This window comes from Pseudophryne corroboree, chromosome 1 (assembly GCF_028390025.1).
Source record: "Pseudophryne corroboree isolate aPseCor3 chromosome 1, aPseCor3.hap2, whole genome shotgun sequence".
NCBI lineage: Eukaryota > Metazoa > Chordata > Amphibia > Anura > Myobatrachidae > Pseudophryne > Pseudophryne corroboree.
In genome coordinates, this window is record NC_086444.1 from 871291390 (window position 1) to 871308254 (window position 16865).

Below are 16865 nucleotides of genomic sequence, written 5' to 3' on the forward strand. Positions count from 1 at the left end.
GAATAAAAGTAAGATATTTTTACCATATACCAGCGCTTCTCTGTACATATATTTCCTTTTTGTTTCGAATGGAGTATACCCACAGAAAAGCAGCAGGTATCTGGGTAAACTAATAGGCTCCTGATCATTCCTTGTTTTTTTACTTATATATAGAGATAGCTTGCACCATGACAGTTGGCTTAATGGGATCCCTTTTGGTCAATTTAGTCGCATTAACAGAAACTGTTCAGAACTGGAGGTGTGTAAAAGACTTATGACCGAGACTAAATCAAGATTTTTGGAGAAAGGCTATAAATTAGAGGATTTAGATAACGCAGAAAATCGTCTGTTAAAAGATAGATCTGAATTGTTAAATTAAAACCAAAACCCTGAACCTAGGCAAGATAAATTCATGTAGTCCTTTACTAGTAGGTTTAGTTCAAACTCTAAAGAGATTGAAAAGTGTATTAGGAAAAATTGGCCCATACTTTTGAAGGACCCTGTGATTGGGAAAGACCTCCCTGCAAAACCTTCCTTAAACAAATTAGTTCGTAGCTGTATTGAAGAAGAAAAACGTACTAGTTTGCGGATACAGGGCTTCCATCGATGTGGGCTTTGCCTTATGCATAGAACAAGTAAAAATAATCCATCTAAAATAAAATAATTTTCCATAAATGGAAAAATATACCCTATTAGAGATTTTAGTACTTGTTGTTCCAAGAATGTCATATATGCAATACAGTGCACATGTAATTTGCTATATATAGGGAAAACCACAAGAAGCCTAAAAACTAGGTTGGCTGAACATGTGTATAAGGGTCGACAACAAAAAGGTCGACACACCTTAGGTCGACCTGGAAAAAGGAAAAAATTGTGAAAAACTCATGTCGACCTTTTTCCATGTCGACCTAAGGTGTGTCGACCAATTGGCGTCGACCTTTTTGTTGTCGACCTGGAGTCCGGATACCGTGTATAATGTAAAAAAGGGCCTTGATTCTCATACCTTCTCTTCACACTTTAAAGAAAAACAAATTCCAAAGAATGTTTTATTAAATCTTTTTGGGTCATACAACCTAATTGGAGAACAAGAGATTTATATTCAAGGCTCTCTATAGCGGAAAATAAATGGATTTATCAGTTGAAAACGCTTGTCCCTAGAGGTTTAAATGGGGAATTTGAGCTCAAACATTTTTTATAACATTTTTTTTCTTTTTTTAGAACTTTTTATCTCCTCCTGTATATGCCTGTTATTTAATATAATTAATTTTCTTTTTCTTGTGTTTTGGAGGTCTCCCGCTCCCTGTGATACTGGATTGCCTAAAAAATTTGGCTCCTCTTAGTGAAAGCCCGTTCCCATGGGGATATATAATCATACCGATGCTGTCCAATTGGATTGTTTGAGAAGTTCAACGCGATGGAATGCATTATACGATTTCCTGGTCTATAGGAAGTGATGTAACGGGGCTTCCTATTCCACTTCCAGAACTTGGATCGCGGTGGAACGCAAGACATCACTTCAGTTTTTATCGGAAGGGACACGGCGCACTGTTTCGACTTAGGACTGTTTTTGTAGACACGTGGGCTTGCAAATTTGGAGCCCAGGAACTCAGGAAGCGGGGGCGGTGTTATGCCGAATAGGCTTATTAACTTTAGTATAAATATGGGCAATGTTGTTTGTACCACCATGCTTCTGACGAATGACCTCTTCAGGTCTGAAACGCGTTAAGCAGGTGGTTTCTCAGGTGTACACCAGGGGAATTGGAACTGGACACTCTCTCCTTTAACATTTAAGGACAAAGATATGGACCAGTGTGCTTGATGGACTTACAGGTTCCAGTCTTCATCTCTGTGAGAGCTGTTACCCCTATTGAGGTTTTTAGATGCGATTGTGATTTTTGTTAAATGTGAGTGTAACCTTTTTTATTAAAACGGAATTTGTTTTTAAAACGGTGTTGCACTATATTCTCTCTCTCCCTTTCATATGTTTTAGTGGAGGAAGATATTTTAAGAATTACCATTCATATTGGAGAATGATGAGCAAGTTTTATACTTACCAAATGTGAGTGGGATATTTTACCAGAGGATTCCAAATCCAGATATTAAATGGCGTTGCACTAAGCATTTTTTCTCTTCTGTTTGAGGTACACCTACTGGAGTGGAACTTTTGAAGGACAGTACCCGCACATAAAGGAATCATTGAGGATTCCAGTTTACAGGAAAGACTTTGTATTTTGTTTCCATTTTCACTACATGTACCCTTTCTTGCGCCACAGGGTCTCTCTTCTTTCTACTTTGCTATTGGTTTAAGGTTTGGTGAACCTTTTGAGTGACCTGGGCGGCATTTAAAGTTAATTGCACAACTGTAAGGGGTATTTTTGTTCTGCCCCAGGTAACGATGCCATAATCGCCTTCTTTCTGGTAGGGGATTAAGGTTGCTAGATTTCGCTCTGTGCAAGGTAAACTCTCACCATCCTCATTTACTGACCTCCAAGTTTGCCACTCCATTCCATTCCCAGTATCTCCAAACGGTCAGTTTCATTAATTCACAATCCCCTTCCTGTTCCCTTCAGAAACATGACCCACTTTGAATGCCTTTGTGTTTACTCTATAGGCCACAAAGGCAATATCTGAATTATGTATCACTCCATTCTAGCACCACCTTCCCGATTGTGGTACTCTGACATTTTAATTCCCATCGATGACGAGGGTTGGGCAACCATTCAGTCCAGGATTGCTAAGGCATCCATTAGCATAGCTATTTGGGAAACATGCTACAAGGATTATACCAGATGGTATCTTGTGTCATGTAAACTGCACTAGATCTTCTCTGCGACAACCAATACCTGTTGGAGACCGCGTGGAGAGGTGGGTGTCTTGTCCTATTAGTTCATTCTGGGATCAAGTTTGGAATATGATCTCACAGGTGTTAGGCATATCGGTGCCCCATGATGCCCCAATAGCACTTCTAAGTGCACCAGTATCACATATTTGTAATGCTGTCAAATCTTTAATAGCTAAGATTTGGAAATCTTCCACAGCACCTTCTCTAGCATCCCTTCCAGCCCGGATTCATTTTGTGGCGTCAATGGAGTATATTACATACTTGCATAACAACTCCCTGCCCACTTTTCCCAAGGCCTGGTCTCCATGGTATCTTTATGAATAGTCCCCTCTCCATGGTCTCTGCTAACTTCCCATATCTCCCCATTTCCGGATTTTTATCTTTGTTTGTAGGTGTTTTTGTTTTATATTTAACTTTTCCCTTTTTTGTGTTATTGTCCCTCCCTTTCCCCCCTTTTTTCCCCCTTCAAAATATGTTCTTGTTTATTTCTAAACCCGTGTTTTTGTTTATTATTTTTTATCAATCACGAATGCCTGGTGGGTTCTGGGCCGCCACCAGCTGTACTCGTCAGTATTTGGGGTTTATTTTCCCTGCTATAATGTTTGTACAGTTTTGATATGCTTTATGTACCCATAATTTTATATGTTCTTTTGTACACTTACAAGTAAAACTGATAAAATACCATCTCAAAAAACAAACAAAAAATCTGCATAAACAAGCAGTCATGATCTGAATAGTAGAGAATGTTTAATCACTAGGGGGCATATGTACTACGCCTTGGAAAGCGATAAAGTGGAGAGAGCAAAAGTACCAACGGACCAGCTGTTTTTTCAAACACAGCTTGCAACATGGCAGTTAAAAGCTGATTGGCTGGTACATTATCTTTCTCCCCTTTTATTGGGCCCTACACGTTGAGGTGCTTGACGGTCGATACTGCCGACCTGGAAGCGGGGGATGGGGTGACGGGGGAGTGAAGTTTCTTCACTCCCCTCCATCACTCAGCTCCATATACTGCATGCTAATATGGACGAGATTGTCCATATTGGCTTGCATGCTTAAACGAGCTATCACCAACGATGAACGAGTGCTGGGCCACACATCGTTCATCGTTGGTGCATACACACTGAAAGATATGAACGATATCTCGTTCATTAATTAACGTAATCGTTCATATCTTTCAGTGTTATAGCTTAGTGTGTATGGCCTATATCACTCCCAATGGCTTAGTACATCACTCCCCTGGATGTGGAACATAGGTGACAAGTATAACAGCAAAGGAATATAATATAGCATTGTAAACTTTTGCAAAAGGATACCACTGATTTTGCAGGAGATTAAATATTCTGCACAGAAAATGATCAGGTATTCCCAGGAGTCCACCACAATGTTTCTAGTTAAGCAGAACTTAACTCATTGAAAGCAAATTGTAGACTATCACATTAGTCTAAAGCGGAGTACACACCTATACAATTGTCAGGCCGTTCTCCCGATATCTGGTGAATGGCCGTTGATTGTATAGGTGTGTACTCTGTACCGATGCAGGAGCGTTAGCCAATAAACAGCTTACAGCACTCCTGCAACAGTCAGTCGGCTCTTACTGTATGCGATGCATATGCGACTTCTCGATCCCCATAGAGGAGCCGCTACCCCCGCCTCATAAGAGGTCATAGGCTGGGTCGACAGAGCCTGGCAGATCGGGAGCATTTTACCCGATCAGCCGGGAATTGCAGAGTTGTGTAGCAAGCTTAAGTCTAACCACAGCCTAACTGTAACAGAGTGTCGACACTGTGGCTGCATACCTTACTGGAAACCAGAGTACAAACATTGGTATCATGGTGAGTTAGAGCCTGTATAACTGAGTATATAAAGCTAAATAATCTAAATAAGAGCACTGTTTTTGGCAATTTTATTGTTTAAATCAATAATCTTCTACACGATTATTCATGAAACAACATCAGATCACTTTCCACAGCGTACAAGACATACAAATGTACACTGGCCATTAAAGACTGGTGTACATTTTTAAAAACATTTTAAAGTGCTCTTAAAATGCTGAAAACAGCAAAACAAACATAAAAATATACAAGAAAATAAAAAAGTTAATTTTTGAACTGTGGATTTTGAGGACTGGCAGCTCCTTCAAATGGAAGGCAGGTGGGCACAGTCATTAGCTGCCCTGTGTGCATTCTCTCATTCACTCTTAGCTCGCAGCCGTCTTGCAGCATGCGGATAGCAATCCGGGCAATATTCTTAGAGTCATCAAGACCACAGTGGAGGCGGCCATTATAACTCATTCCCAGCTTTTCTAGCATCATTAGCAGCTTTGTTTGATTCCTTGGTACCTGAGCATTAAAAAGAAATGTCATCATTTGTAGCCTCTAAAATAACTGGCTGCACATACAATACATCCCAATATCTGACAATCAAGTGATCCTAAATTCAAATTTTGTGTAAAAGCTAATAAAATACAGTTTAAATACCAACAGAGTAGCACAGCACAATGAAAATATGGATTTCCTGCAGCATATGTATATGCACACAGGTGTGTTTATATACACCGATCAGCCATAACACTAAAACTACCAAACAGGTGAAGTGAATAACATTGATTATCTTGTTACAATGGCAGTTTATGAAGTTGGTGTTGGAAGGAAGAGAAAGGGGCAAGCGTAAAAATCGGAGCATCTTTGATAAGGGCCGAATTGAGATGACTAGATGACTGGGTCAGCATCTCCAAAGCTGCAGGTCTTGTGGGGTGTTCTTGGTATTCAGTGGTTAGTACCTACCAAATGTGGTCGAAGTAAGGACACCTGGTGAACCAGCAATAGGGACATTGGTACCCAAGGCTCATCTGGTCCAATTCGCAGAAGAGCTAATCTAGCACAAATTGCAGATAAAGTTAAGGCTGGCTATGATAACAAGATGTCAGACCACTGTTATGGTCTTTTATGTTCTCAGCTTTGCGATCCTATGATTTTTGAAGCAGCTTTCTGTCACTATTAAGGTCCTATACTGTGACCTGACAGCTTTGGTTTTGACAAATGGACTTTCATCCCTGGTTTTCAACTTTGCATTGGCACACATCAGGGATGCCCTTTGTTGCCATTGCTTTATACCCCGAATAGCGAGCCTTTAGCAGCCAGGATATGCAACAACCACAACATTAAGGGGGTACCCATACAGAAATCACAATATAAACGGTTATTGTTTGCGGATTGTGTGCTCTTAACCCTCACATCACCCCTGACCTCATCCTAACTTAATTGCAGAACTGAAAGCTTAAAGTGAACAACTCTAAGGGGTATATGCAATTCACAGCGAATCGCGGCAAATTATCGCGGTTTTTTAATTCGACAGGTGAATTCTGGCAGGTGGCTGCCGGAATTTACCATATTCAATGAAAAACGGATTCGACAGTCCCGCGGGCGAAAAACTGCCGATTTGCCGGATTTTGCCGCGATTTAAATAAACGGGAAAAACCAGTAAAAAAAAATGGCGTGGGGTCCCCCCTTCAAAGCATAACCAGCCTCGGGCTCTTCGAGCTGGTCCTGGTTCTAAAAATGCGGGGAAAAATTGGGCAGGGATCCCCCGTATTTTTAAAACCAGCACCGGGCTCTGCGCCTGGTGCTGGTGCAAAAAATACGGGGGACAAAAAGAGTAGGGGTCCCCGGTATTTTTTACACCAGCATCGGGCTCCACTAGCTGGACAGATAATGCCACAGCCGGGGGTCACTTTTATACAGTGCCCTGCGGCCGTGGCATTAAATATCCAACTAGTCACCCCTGGCCGGGGTACCCTGGGGGAGTGGGGACCCCTTCAATCAAGAGGTCCCCCCCCCCCCCAGCCACCCAAGGGCCAGGGGTGAAGCCCGAGGCTGTCCCCCCCATCCAATGGCTGCGGATGGGAGGCTGATAGCCTTGAGAAAAATGACAAGAATATTGTTTTTTCCAGCAGTACTACAAGTCCCAGCAAGCCTCCCCCGCAAGCTGGTACTTGGAGAACCACAAGTACCAGCATGCGGGAGAAAAACAGGCCCGCTGGTACCTGTAGTTCTACTGGAAAAAAAATAAGATTTTACTTACCGATAAATCTATTTCTCGTAGTCCGTAGTGGATGCTGGGGACTCCGTCAGGACCATGGGGATTAGCGGCTCCGCAGGAGACAGGGCACAAAAATAAAGCTTTAGGATCAGGTGGTGTGCACTGGCTCCTCCCCCTATGACCCTCCTCCAAGCCTCAGTTAGGATACTGTGCCCAGACGAGCGTACACAATAAGGAAGGATTTTGAATCCCGGGTAAGACTCATACCAGCCACACCAATCACACCGTACAACTTGTGATCTGAACCCAGTTAACAGTATGATAACGTAGGAGCCTCTGAACAGACGGCTCACAACAATAACAACCCGATTTTTTTGTAACAATAACTATGTACAAGTATTGCAGACAATCCGCACTTGGGATGGGCGCCCAGCATCCACTACGGACTACGAGAAATAGATTTATCGGTAAGTAAAATCTTATTTTCTCTAACGTCCTAGTGGATGCTGGGGACTCCGTCAGGACCATGGGGATTATACCAAAGCTCCCAAACGGGCGGGAGAGTGCGGATGACTCTGCAGCACCGAATGAGAGAACTCCAGGTCCTCTTTAGCCAGGGTATCAAATTTGTAGAATTTTACAAACGTGTTCTCCCCCGACCACGTAGCTGCTCGGCAGAGTTGTAATGCCGAGACCCCTCGGGCAGCCGCCCAGGATGAGCCCACCTTCCTTGTGGAATGGGCCTTGACAGATTTAGGCTGTGGCAGGCCTGCCACAGAATGTGCAAGTTGAATTGTGCTACAAATCCAACGAGCAATCGTCTGCTTAGAAGCAGGAGCACCCAGCTTGTTGGGTGCATACAGTATAAACAGCGAGTCAGATTTTCTGACTCCAGCCGTCCTTGAAATATATATTTTCAATGCCCTGACAACGTCCAGCAACTTGGAATCCTCCAAATCGCTAGTAGCCGCAGGCACCACAATAGGCTGGTTCAGGTGAAACGCTGACACCACCTTAGGCAGAAAATGAGGACGCGTCCGCAGTTCTGCCCTGTCCGAATGGAAAAAATCAGATATGGGCTTTTATACGATAAAGCCGCCAATTCTGACACTCTCCTGGCTGAAGCCAGGGCCAGTAGCATGGTTACTTTCCATGTAAGATATTTCAAATCCGCCGATTTGAGTGGCTCAAACCAATGGGATTTGAGAAAATCCAAAACTACATTAAGGTCCCACGGAGCCACTGGGGGCACAACCGGGGGCTGTATATGTAGTACTCCTTTTACAAAAGTCTGGACTTCAGGAACTGAAGCCAATTCTTTCTGGAAGAAAATCGACAGGGCCGAAATTTGAACCTTAATGGACCCCAACTTGAGGCCCATAGACAATCCTGTTTGCAGGAAATGTAGGAATCGACCCAATTGAAATTCCTCCGTGGGGGCCTTCCTGGCCTCACACCACGCAACATATTTTCTCCAAATGCGGTGATAATGTTGTGCAGTCACCTCCTTCCTGGCTTTTACCAGTGTAGGAATGACCTCTTCCGGAATGCCTTTTTCCCTTAGAATTCGGCGTTCAACCACCATGCCGTCAAACGCAGCCGCGGTAAGTCTTGGAATAGACACGGTCCCTGTTGAAGCAGGTCCCGTCTTAGAGGTAGAGGCCACGGATCTTCCGTGAGCATCTCCTGAAGTTCCGGGTACCAAGTTCGTCTTGGCCAATCCGGAGCCACGAGTATCGTTCTTACTCCCCTTTGCCGTATAATTCTCAGTACTTTTGGTATGAGAGGCAGAGGAGGAAACACATACACTGACTGGAACACCCACGGCGTTACCAGAGCGTCCACAGCTATTGCCTGAGGGTCTCTTGACCTGGCGCAATACCTGTCCAGTTTTTTGTTGAGGCGAGACGCCATCATGTCCACCTTTGGTTTTTCCCAACGGTTCACAATCATGTGGAAGACTTCTGGATGAAGTCCCCACTCTCCCGGGTGTAGATCGTGTCTGCTGAGGAAGTCTGCTTCCCAGTTGTCCACTCCTGGAATGAACACTGCTGACAGTGCTATCACATGATCTTCCGCCCAGCGAAGAATCCTTGCAGCTTCTGCCATTGCTCTCCTGCTTCTTGTGCCGCCCTGTCTGTTTACGTGGGCGACTGCCGTGATGTTGTCCGACTGGATCAACACCGGCTGACCCTGAAGCAGGGGTTTTGCCAGGCTTAGAGCATTGTAAATCGCTCTTAGCTCCAGTATATTTATGTGAAGAGACATCTCCAGGTTTGACCATACTCCCTGGAAGTTTCTTCCCTGTGTGACCGCTCCCCAGCCTCTCAGACTGGCATCCGTGGTCACCAGGACCCAGTCCTGTATGCCGAATCTGCGGCCCTCTAACAGATGAGCATTCTGCAACCACCACAGCAGAGACACCCTTGTCCGTGGCGATAAGGTTATCCGCTGATGCATCTGCAGATGTGATCCGGACCATTTGTCCAGCAGATCCCACTGAAAAGTTCGTGCGTGGAATCTGCCGAATGGAATCGCTTCGTAAGAAGCCACCATCTTTCCCAGGACTCTTGTGCATTGATGCACAGACACTTTCCCTGGTTTTAGGAGGTTCCTGACAAGTTCGGATTACTCCTTGGCTTTCTCCTCTTTTGCACCACGAACCTGAGGTACCCTTGATGTGAAGGGCAAATTGGGACATGCAGGTAAGCATCCTTGATGTCCAGGGACACCATAAAGTCCCTTCTTCCAGATTCGCTATCACTGCTCTGAGTGACTCCATCTTGAACTTGAATTTTTGTATGTACAGGTTCAAAGATTTCAGATTTAGAATAGGTCTTACCGAGCCGTCCGGCTTCGGTACCACAAATAGTGTGGAATAATACCCCTTTCCCTGTTGTAGGAGGGGTACCTTGACTATCACCTGCTGAGAATACAGCTTGTGAATGGCTTCCAATACCGTCGCCCTGTCTGAGGGAGACGTTGGCAGAGCAGACTTTAGGAACCGGCGAGGGGGAGACTTCTCGAATTCCAACCTGTAACCCTGAGATATTATCTGCAGGATCCAGGGGTCCACCTGTGAGTGAGCCCACTGTGCGCTGAAATTCTTGAGTCGACCCCCCACCGCCCCTGAGTCCGCTTGTAAAGCCCCAACGTCATGCTGAGGGCTTTGCAGAAGCCGGGGGGGGCTTCTGCTCCTGGGAAGAAGCTGCTTGGTGCACTCTCTTAACCTTTCCTTTGCCTCGGGGCAAATATGACTGTCCTTTCGCCCGCTTGTTCCTATAGGAACGAAAGGACTGCGGCTGAAAAGACGGTGTCTTTTTCTGTTGGGAGGGGACCTGAGGTAAAAAGGTGGATTTCCCGGCTGTTGCCGTGGCCACCAAATCCGATAGACCGACCCCAAATAAATCCTCCCCCTTATACGGCAATACTTCCATATGCCGTTTGGAATCCGCATCACCTGACCATTGTCGCGTCCATAAACTTCTTCTGGCAGATATGGACATCGCACTTACTCTCGATGCCAGAGTGCAAATATCCCTCTGTGCATCTCGCATATATAGAAATGCATCCTTTAAATGCTCTATAGTCAGTAAAATACTGTCCCTATCCAGGGTATCAATATTTTCAGTCAGGGAATCCGACCAAACCACCCCAGCACTGCACATCCATGCAGAGGCGATGGCTGGTCGCAGTATAACACCAGTATGAGTGTATATACTTTTCAGGGTAGTTTCCAGCCTCCTATCTGCTGGATCCTTGAGGGCGGCCGTTTCAGGAGACGGTAACGCCACTTGTTTTGATAAGCGTGTGAGCGCCTTATCCACCCTAGGGGGTGTTTCCCAGCGCGCCCTAACCTCTGGCGGGAAAGGATATAATGCCAATAACTTCTTTGAAATTAGCAGTTTTCTATCGGGGTTAACCCACGCTTCATCACACACTTCATTCAATTCGTCTGATTCAGGAAAAACTACAGGTAGTTTTTTCAGACCCCACATAATACCCCTTTTTGTGGTACATGCAGTATCAGAGATATGTAAAGCCTCCTTCATTGCCGTGATCATATAACGTGTGGCCCTACTGGAAAATACGTTTGTTTCTTCACCGTCGACACTAGATTCGGTGTCCGTGTCTGGGTTTGTGTCGACCGACTGAGGTAAAGGGCGTTTTACAGCCCCTGACGGTGTCTGAGACGCCTGTACAGGTACTAACTGGTTTCCCGGCCGTCTCATGTCGTCAACTGATTTTTGTAATGTGCTGACATTATCACGTAATTCCATAAATAAAGCCATCCATTCCGGTGTCGACTCCCTAGGGGGTGACATCACCATTACCGGCAATTGCTCCGCCTCCACACCAACATCGTCCTCATACATGTCGACACACACGTACCGACACACAGCAGACACACAGGGAATGCTCTTATCGAAGACAGGACCCCACTAGCCCTTTGGGGAGACAGAGGGAGAGTTTGCCAGCACACACCCAAGCGCTATAAATATATAGGAACAACCCTATAGAAGTGTTGTCTCCCTTATAGCAGCTTAATATATATCAAAAACGCCAAAAAAAGTGCCCCCCCCTCTCTTTTTTACCCTGTTTCTGTAGTGCAGTGCAGGGGAGAGTCCTGGGAGCCTTCCTCGCAGCGGAGCTGAGCAGGAAAATGGCGCTGTGTGCTGAGGAGATAGGCCCCGCCCCCTATTTCGGCGGGCTCTTCTCCGGAGTTTGTGAGACCTGGCAGGGGTTAAATACATCCATATAGCCCCAAGGGCTATATGTGATGTATTTTTTAGCCAGAACAAGGTATTCTCATTGCTGCCCAGGGCGCCCCCTGCAGCGCCCTGCACCCTCCGTGACCGCTGGTGTGAAGTGTGTGACAACAATGGCGCACAGCTGCAGTGCTGTGCGCTACCTCATGAAGACTGAAAAGTCTTCTGCCGCCGGTTTCTGGACCTCTTCGCTTTTCGGCATCTGCAAGGGGGTCGGCGGCGCGGCTCCGGGACCGGACTCCATGGCTGGGCCTGTGTTCGATCCCTCTGGAGCTAATGGTGTCCAGTAGCCTAAGAAGCCAATCCATCCTGCACGCAGGTGAGTTCACTTCTTCTCCCCTAAGTCCCTCGTTGCAGTGAGCCTGTTGCCAGCAGGACTCACTGAAAATAAAAAACCTAAAAACTTTTTCTAAGCAGCTCTTTAGGAGAGCCACCTAGATTGCACCCTGCTCGGACGGGCACAAAAACCTAACTGAGGCTTGGAGGAGGGTCATAGGGGGAGGAGCCAGTGCACACCACCTGATCCTAAAGCTTTATTTTTGTGCCCTGTCTCCTGCGGAGCCGCTAATCCCCATGGTCCTGACGGAGTCCCCAGCATCCACTAGGACGTTAGAGAAATACCCAAATAAAAACAGTACACAGACACAGTGACAGTAAAACTTTATTACACACTGCCGACACACACATACTTACCTATGTTGACACGCCGACTGCCACGGTCTCCGACGATCCGAGGGTACCTGTGAAAAAAATTATACTCACCTTCCAGCGTCCAGAGGTACATCCACGTCCAGAGATACATCCACGTACTTGTTAAAAAAAAAAAAACGAACACTCGTACCACCGGACTGAAAGGGGTCCCATGCTTTCACATCAGACCCCTTTCCCTGAATGCTGGGACACCACTTGACTCCTGTCACTGAAGTCCCTTCAGCCAATCAGGAAGCGCTACTTCCGTGGCGCTCACCTGATTGGCTGTGCGCTGTCTGAGCTGTCAGACAGCGCATCGCAAAGCCTCTCCATTACTTTCAATGGTGAGAACTTCGCCGTCTGCGGGGGTTACCCGCGGTCAGCCGCTGACCGGCGGGTGACCTCACCGCTAGCCGCTAAGTTCCCACCATTGAAAGTAATGGACGGAGCTGTGCGATGCGCTGTCTGAGTTCAGACAGCGCACAGCCAATCAGGTGAGCGCAACGAAGTTGCGCTTCCTGATTGGCTTTAGAGACCTTTCTGTGACAGCTGTCACTCTGAGAGGTCTCTCTGCATTCGGGGTAAGGGGTCCCATGTGTAAGCATGGGACCCCTTTCAGTCCGGCATGGTACGGGTGTCCGGTTTGTTATTTTTAACAAGTACGTGGATTTATCTCTGGACCCTGGCTGAGGTGAGTATATTGATCTTTTCTTTTCAGGTATCCGTGGATTCTACATGGAGAAGAGGACCGATGTCGGCGTGTGAACATAGGTAAGTATGTGTGTGTCGACGTATGAAATAAAGTTTTACTGTCACGGTGTGTGTGTCCTGTTTTTATTTGGGTATTTTTTTTCCAGTAGAACTACAGGTACCAGCGGGCCCGTTTTTCTCCCGCATGCTGGTACTTGTGGTTCTCCAAGTACCAACTTGCGGGGGAGGCTTGCTGGGACTTGTAGTTCTTCTGGAAAAACCAATATTCTTGACATTTTACCAAGGCTATCGGCCTCCCATCCGCAGCCCTTGGATGGGGGGGGGGGGGGGGGGGGGACGACGACAGCCTCGGGCTTCACCCCTGGCCCTTGGGTGGCTGGGGGGGGGGACCCCTTGATTGAAGGGGTCCCCACTCCCCCAGGGTACCCCGGCCAGGGGTGACTAGTTGGATATTTAATGCCACGGCCGCAGGGCACTGTATAAAAGTGACCCCCGGCTGTGGCATTATCTGTCCAGCTAGTGGAGCCCGATGCTGGTGTAAAAAATACGGGGGACCCCTACTCGTTTTGTCCCCCGTATTTTTTGCACCAGCACCAGGCGCAGAGCCCGGTGCTGGTTTTAAAAATACGGGGGATCCCCTGTCAATTTCCCCCCCGCATTTTTAGAACCAGGACCAGCTCGAAGAGCCCGAGGCTGGTTATGCTTTGGAGGGGGGACCCCACGCCATTTTTTTCAGGGATTTCACCATTCCATCTATAAGGAAAAAAAAAATATATATTTTTAAAAATATATAAATAATACGTGTGCCTCCCAAAAAGACAAACCAAGTACCTAATCCCTTCTAATATAAATAGATCTGATATTACCACGAAAAAAACCCACAAAAAAAACATGTTTTAAATTTTTTTTATTGATTTCACCCTCCAAAGTGTGGCGGATTAAAAATGACGAATTTGCTGTCTAAAAGCACTGCTGTCGAATTTCCAAACTTGAATTGAATATGCTTTTGTCGAATTGCAGCACTTGTATCATTGCAGAAAAGTCGAATTTGCAAAAAGTCGAATTTGCAAAAAGTCGAATTTTGAAAGTCCGTTTTTTTTGACGGAAAGCACTGAATTGCATTGACAAATTTTTTTTTTTTGGCGAAAAATACCCGAAATTCGACAATTTCGGGAATTCGACCGCAATTGCAATTACCCCTAAATCTGAAGCCCTGGCTCTTCATCTCTCCCCCAATTCACAAAAACTATTCAAGCTTAATTTTGACTTTGGCGACTAAGTCTTAAGTATTTGGGAATCCATATCCCCAAACCAGATGACCAACTGTATCAGGCTAACTACAGTACGTCCCTTTACGTCACACGCTTGAGACAGATTTAATGAGGTGGGCCCCTCTCTGCATATCTTGGATCAGCTGGGTACATTCAGTTAAGGTTAATATCTTACCTAGGCTGTTATATTTATTCTGGACAATTCTAATAGTGGGCCTGACCTCTTACCTTACTGAGGTCCAGTCATTATGCAGCTCTTGTTTTGGGGAGCGCAAAGGGGAGACCAGCCTCAGTTCCCTGTGTAACGGCCGTCCTACAAGTGTTGGACAAACTGAATAGATACCTAAACCGGGCACCTTACCCCTAACCCCATTGTAGTTGAAGGTCTTCCTACATGGCTCCGTGCGTGTCAGTTGGGATCTCTAGGATCTTACACGGTCAAGGAGAATTTTGTGAAAAATATGGTATGTCCTCCTGTTTGCCTACTTACAAATTATCAGTTTTGTTAATTCGCTTGGCAAGACTCGTAATTTGTGATGTCTCACTCCATTTGAATGTCATCGTACATATGACCCAGGCTGTAGAGGTTCCATCTCAGTTTTTAGTCACTACTCGCTTTCTCTCCATCTATAGTCAAGGAACCATGCAAACAGGCCTGGGGTTATGTTTGGAAGATGCAGATTGGTTAAATATTTGTCAGTGGGTGGTTCAATACTCAATTAATACCAATTTAAAAAGAAAAGAAAATTCTTTTAATGTGTATTCACTTTGGTATTTGGTACCTGAGAGAATAGATCACATTTTCCCAGGGTCTTCGGATCTTTGTTGGCGACACTGTGGTCAAGTAGGGACTTATCTTCACACCTGGTGGGACTACCTCTTGGTGTCCAAGTTTTGGGAAGATGTCTTATCTTCAGTGTCTAATGCGGCTGGTGTCTCCCCTCCGAAGAGCCTGTTACATATATGCTTCTTGGTAAACCCCTCAGATCTCTTTCACCAATTATGTGGCAATGCTTACAACGCTGCAAAACAATTGATAGCTCTTAACGGGAAACAATCTTGTGTCCCGTCAATACCAACCCGGATTAATAAAGTTTGGTATTTAGCATCTATGGAGTATATAATTGCCCTTCAGAGTACTGTACTGAAATTCCATACTACCTTGCCCGCTTGGTATTCTGCTTTCAACAGACAGCTGCCAGTGCTGCAGTGAAGCAGGTCTTCTCTGGCTTTGTACTGCAGCTCCGTGTGATGCCTTGCACCCCTCTCCCTCCTTCCAATCCACCTTACTCACCATTTTATATTCATTTGTAAGTTCTGTCTATGACGATGATATTGTACTCGTATGTAACCCAAAAGTGAATTGTTGAATAATAACAGAGCTGTACAGGTCTGTTACTGCTGGATCGGTTTTATTGGTTTGACATTGTACACTTTACACAACTGTACTATTGCAATTTGTAATCTCTTTCAACTATTTTGATAAAGAGATTTAAAAAAATAAGATTTTACTCACCGGTAAATCTATTTCTCGTAGTCCGTAGTGGATGCTGGGAACTCCGTAAGGACCAGGGGGATAGCGGCTCCGCAGGAGACTGGGCACAACTAAAGAAAGCTTTAGGTCACCTGGTGTGCACTGGCTCCTCCCACTATGACCCTCCTCCAAGCCTCAGTTAGGACACTGTGCCCGGACGAGCTGACATAATAAGGAAGGATTTTGAATCCCGGGTAAGACTCTTACCAGCCACACCAATCACACTGTATAACTCGTGATACAATACCCAGTTTAACAGTATGAAAAACAACTGAGCCTCTCAACAGATGGCTCAACAATAACCCTTTAGTTAACAGTAACTATGTACAAGTATTGCAGACAATCCGCACTTGGGACGGGCGCCCAGCATCCACTACGGACTACGAGAAATAGATTTACCGGTGAGTAAAATCTTATTTTCTCTGACGTCCTAGTGGATGCTGGGAACTCCGTCAGGACCATGGGGATTATACCAAAGCTCCCAAACAGGCAGGAGAGTGCGGATGACTCTGCAGCACCGAATGAGAGAACTCAAGGTCCTCCTCAGCCAGGGTATCAAATCTGTAGAATTTTGCAAACGTGTTTGCCCCTGACCAAGTAGCAGCTCGGCAAAGTTGTAAAGCCGAGACCCCTCGGGCAGCCGCCCAAGATGAGCCCACCTTCCTTGTGGAATGGGCTTTTACTGATTTAGGATGCGGCAGTCCAGCCGCAGAATGCGCCTGCTGAATTGTGCTACAAATCCAGCGAGCAATAGTCTGCTTAGAAGCAGGAGCACCCAGCTTGTTGGGTGCATACAGGATAAATAGCGAGTCAGTCTTCCCGACTCCAGCCGTCCTGGAAACATAAATTTTCAAGGCCCTGACTACGTCCAGCAACTTGGAATCCTCCAAGTCCCTAGTAGCCGCAGGCACCACAATAGGTTGGTTCAAGTGAAAAGCTGATACCACCTTAGGGAGAAACTGAGGACGAGTCCTCAATTCTGCCCTATCCATATGGAAAATCAGATAAGGGCTTTTACATGACAAAGC

At 45.8% G+C, this 16865-nt stretch overlaps 1 protein-coding gene across 2 annotated transcripts in view; it reads right to left on the reverse strand.

Annotated features, from left to right (window-relative positions):
• Positions 1–4710: 4710 nt before the first annotated feature.
• Positions 4711–16865, reverse strand: part of ERI1 (exoribonuclease 1) — a 56529-nt gene continuing 44374 nt past the window's right edge. For both annotated transcript variants that reach the window (XM_063920041.1, XM_063920040.1), the window contains one exon: positions 4711–5163. In XM_063920041.1, coding sequence (XP_063776111.1) covers positions 4921–5163 — 243 coding nt within the window. In that variant the 3' untranslated portion in view covers positions 4711–4920. The remainder of the gene's footprint in view (positions 5164–16865) is intronic.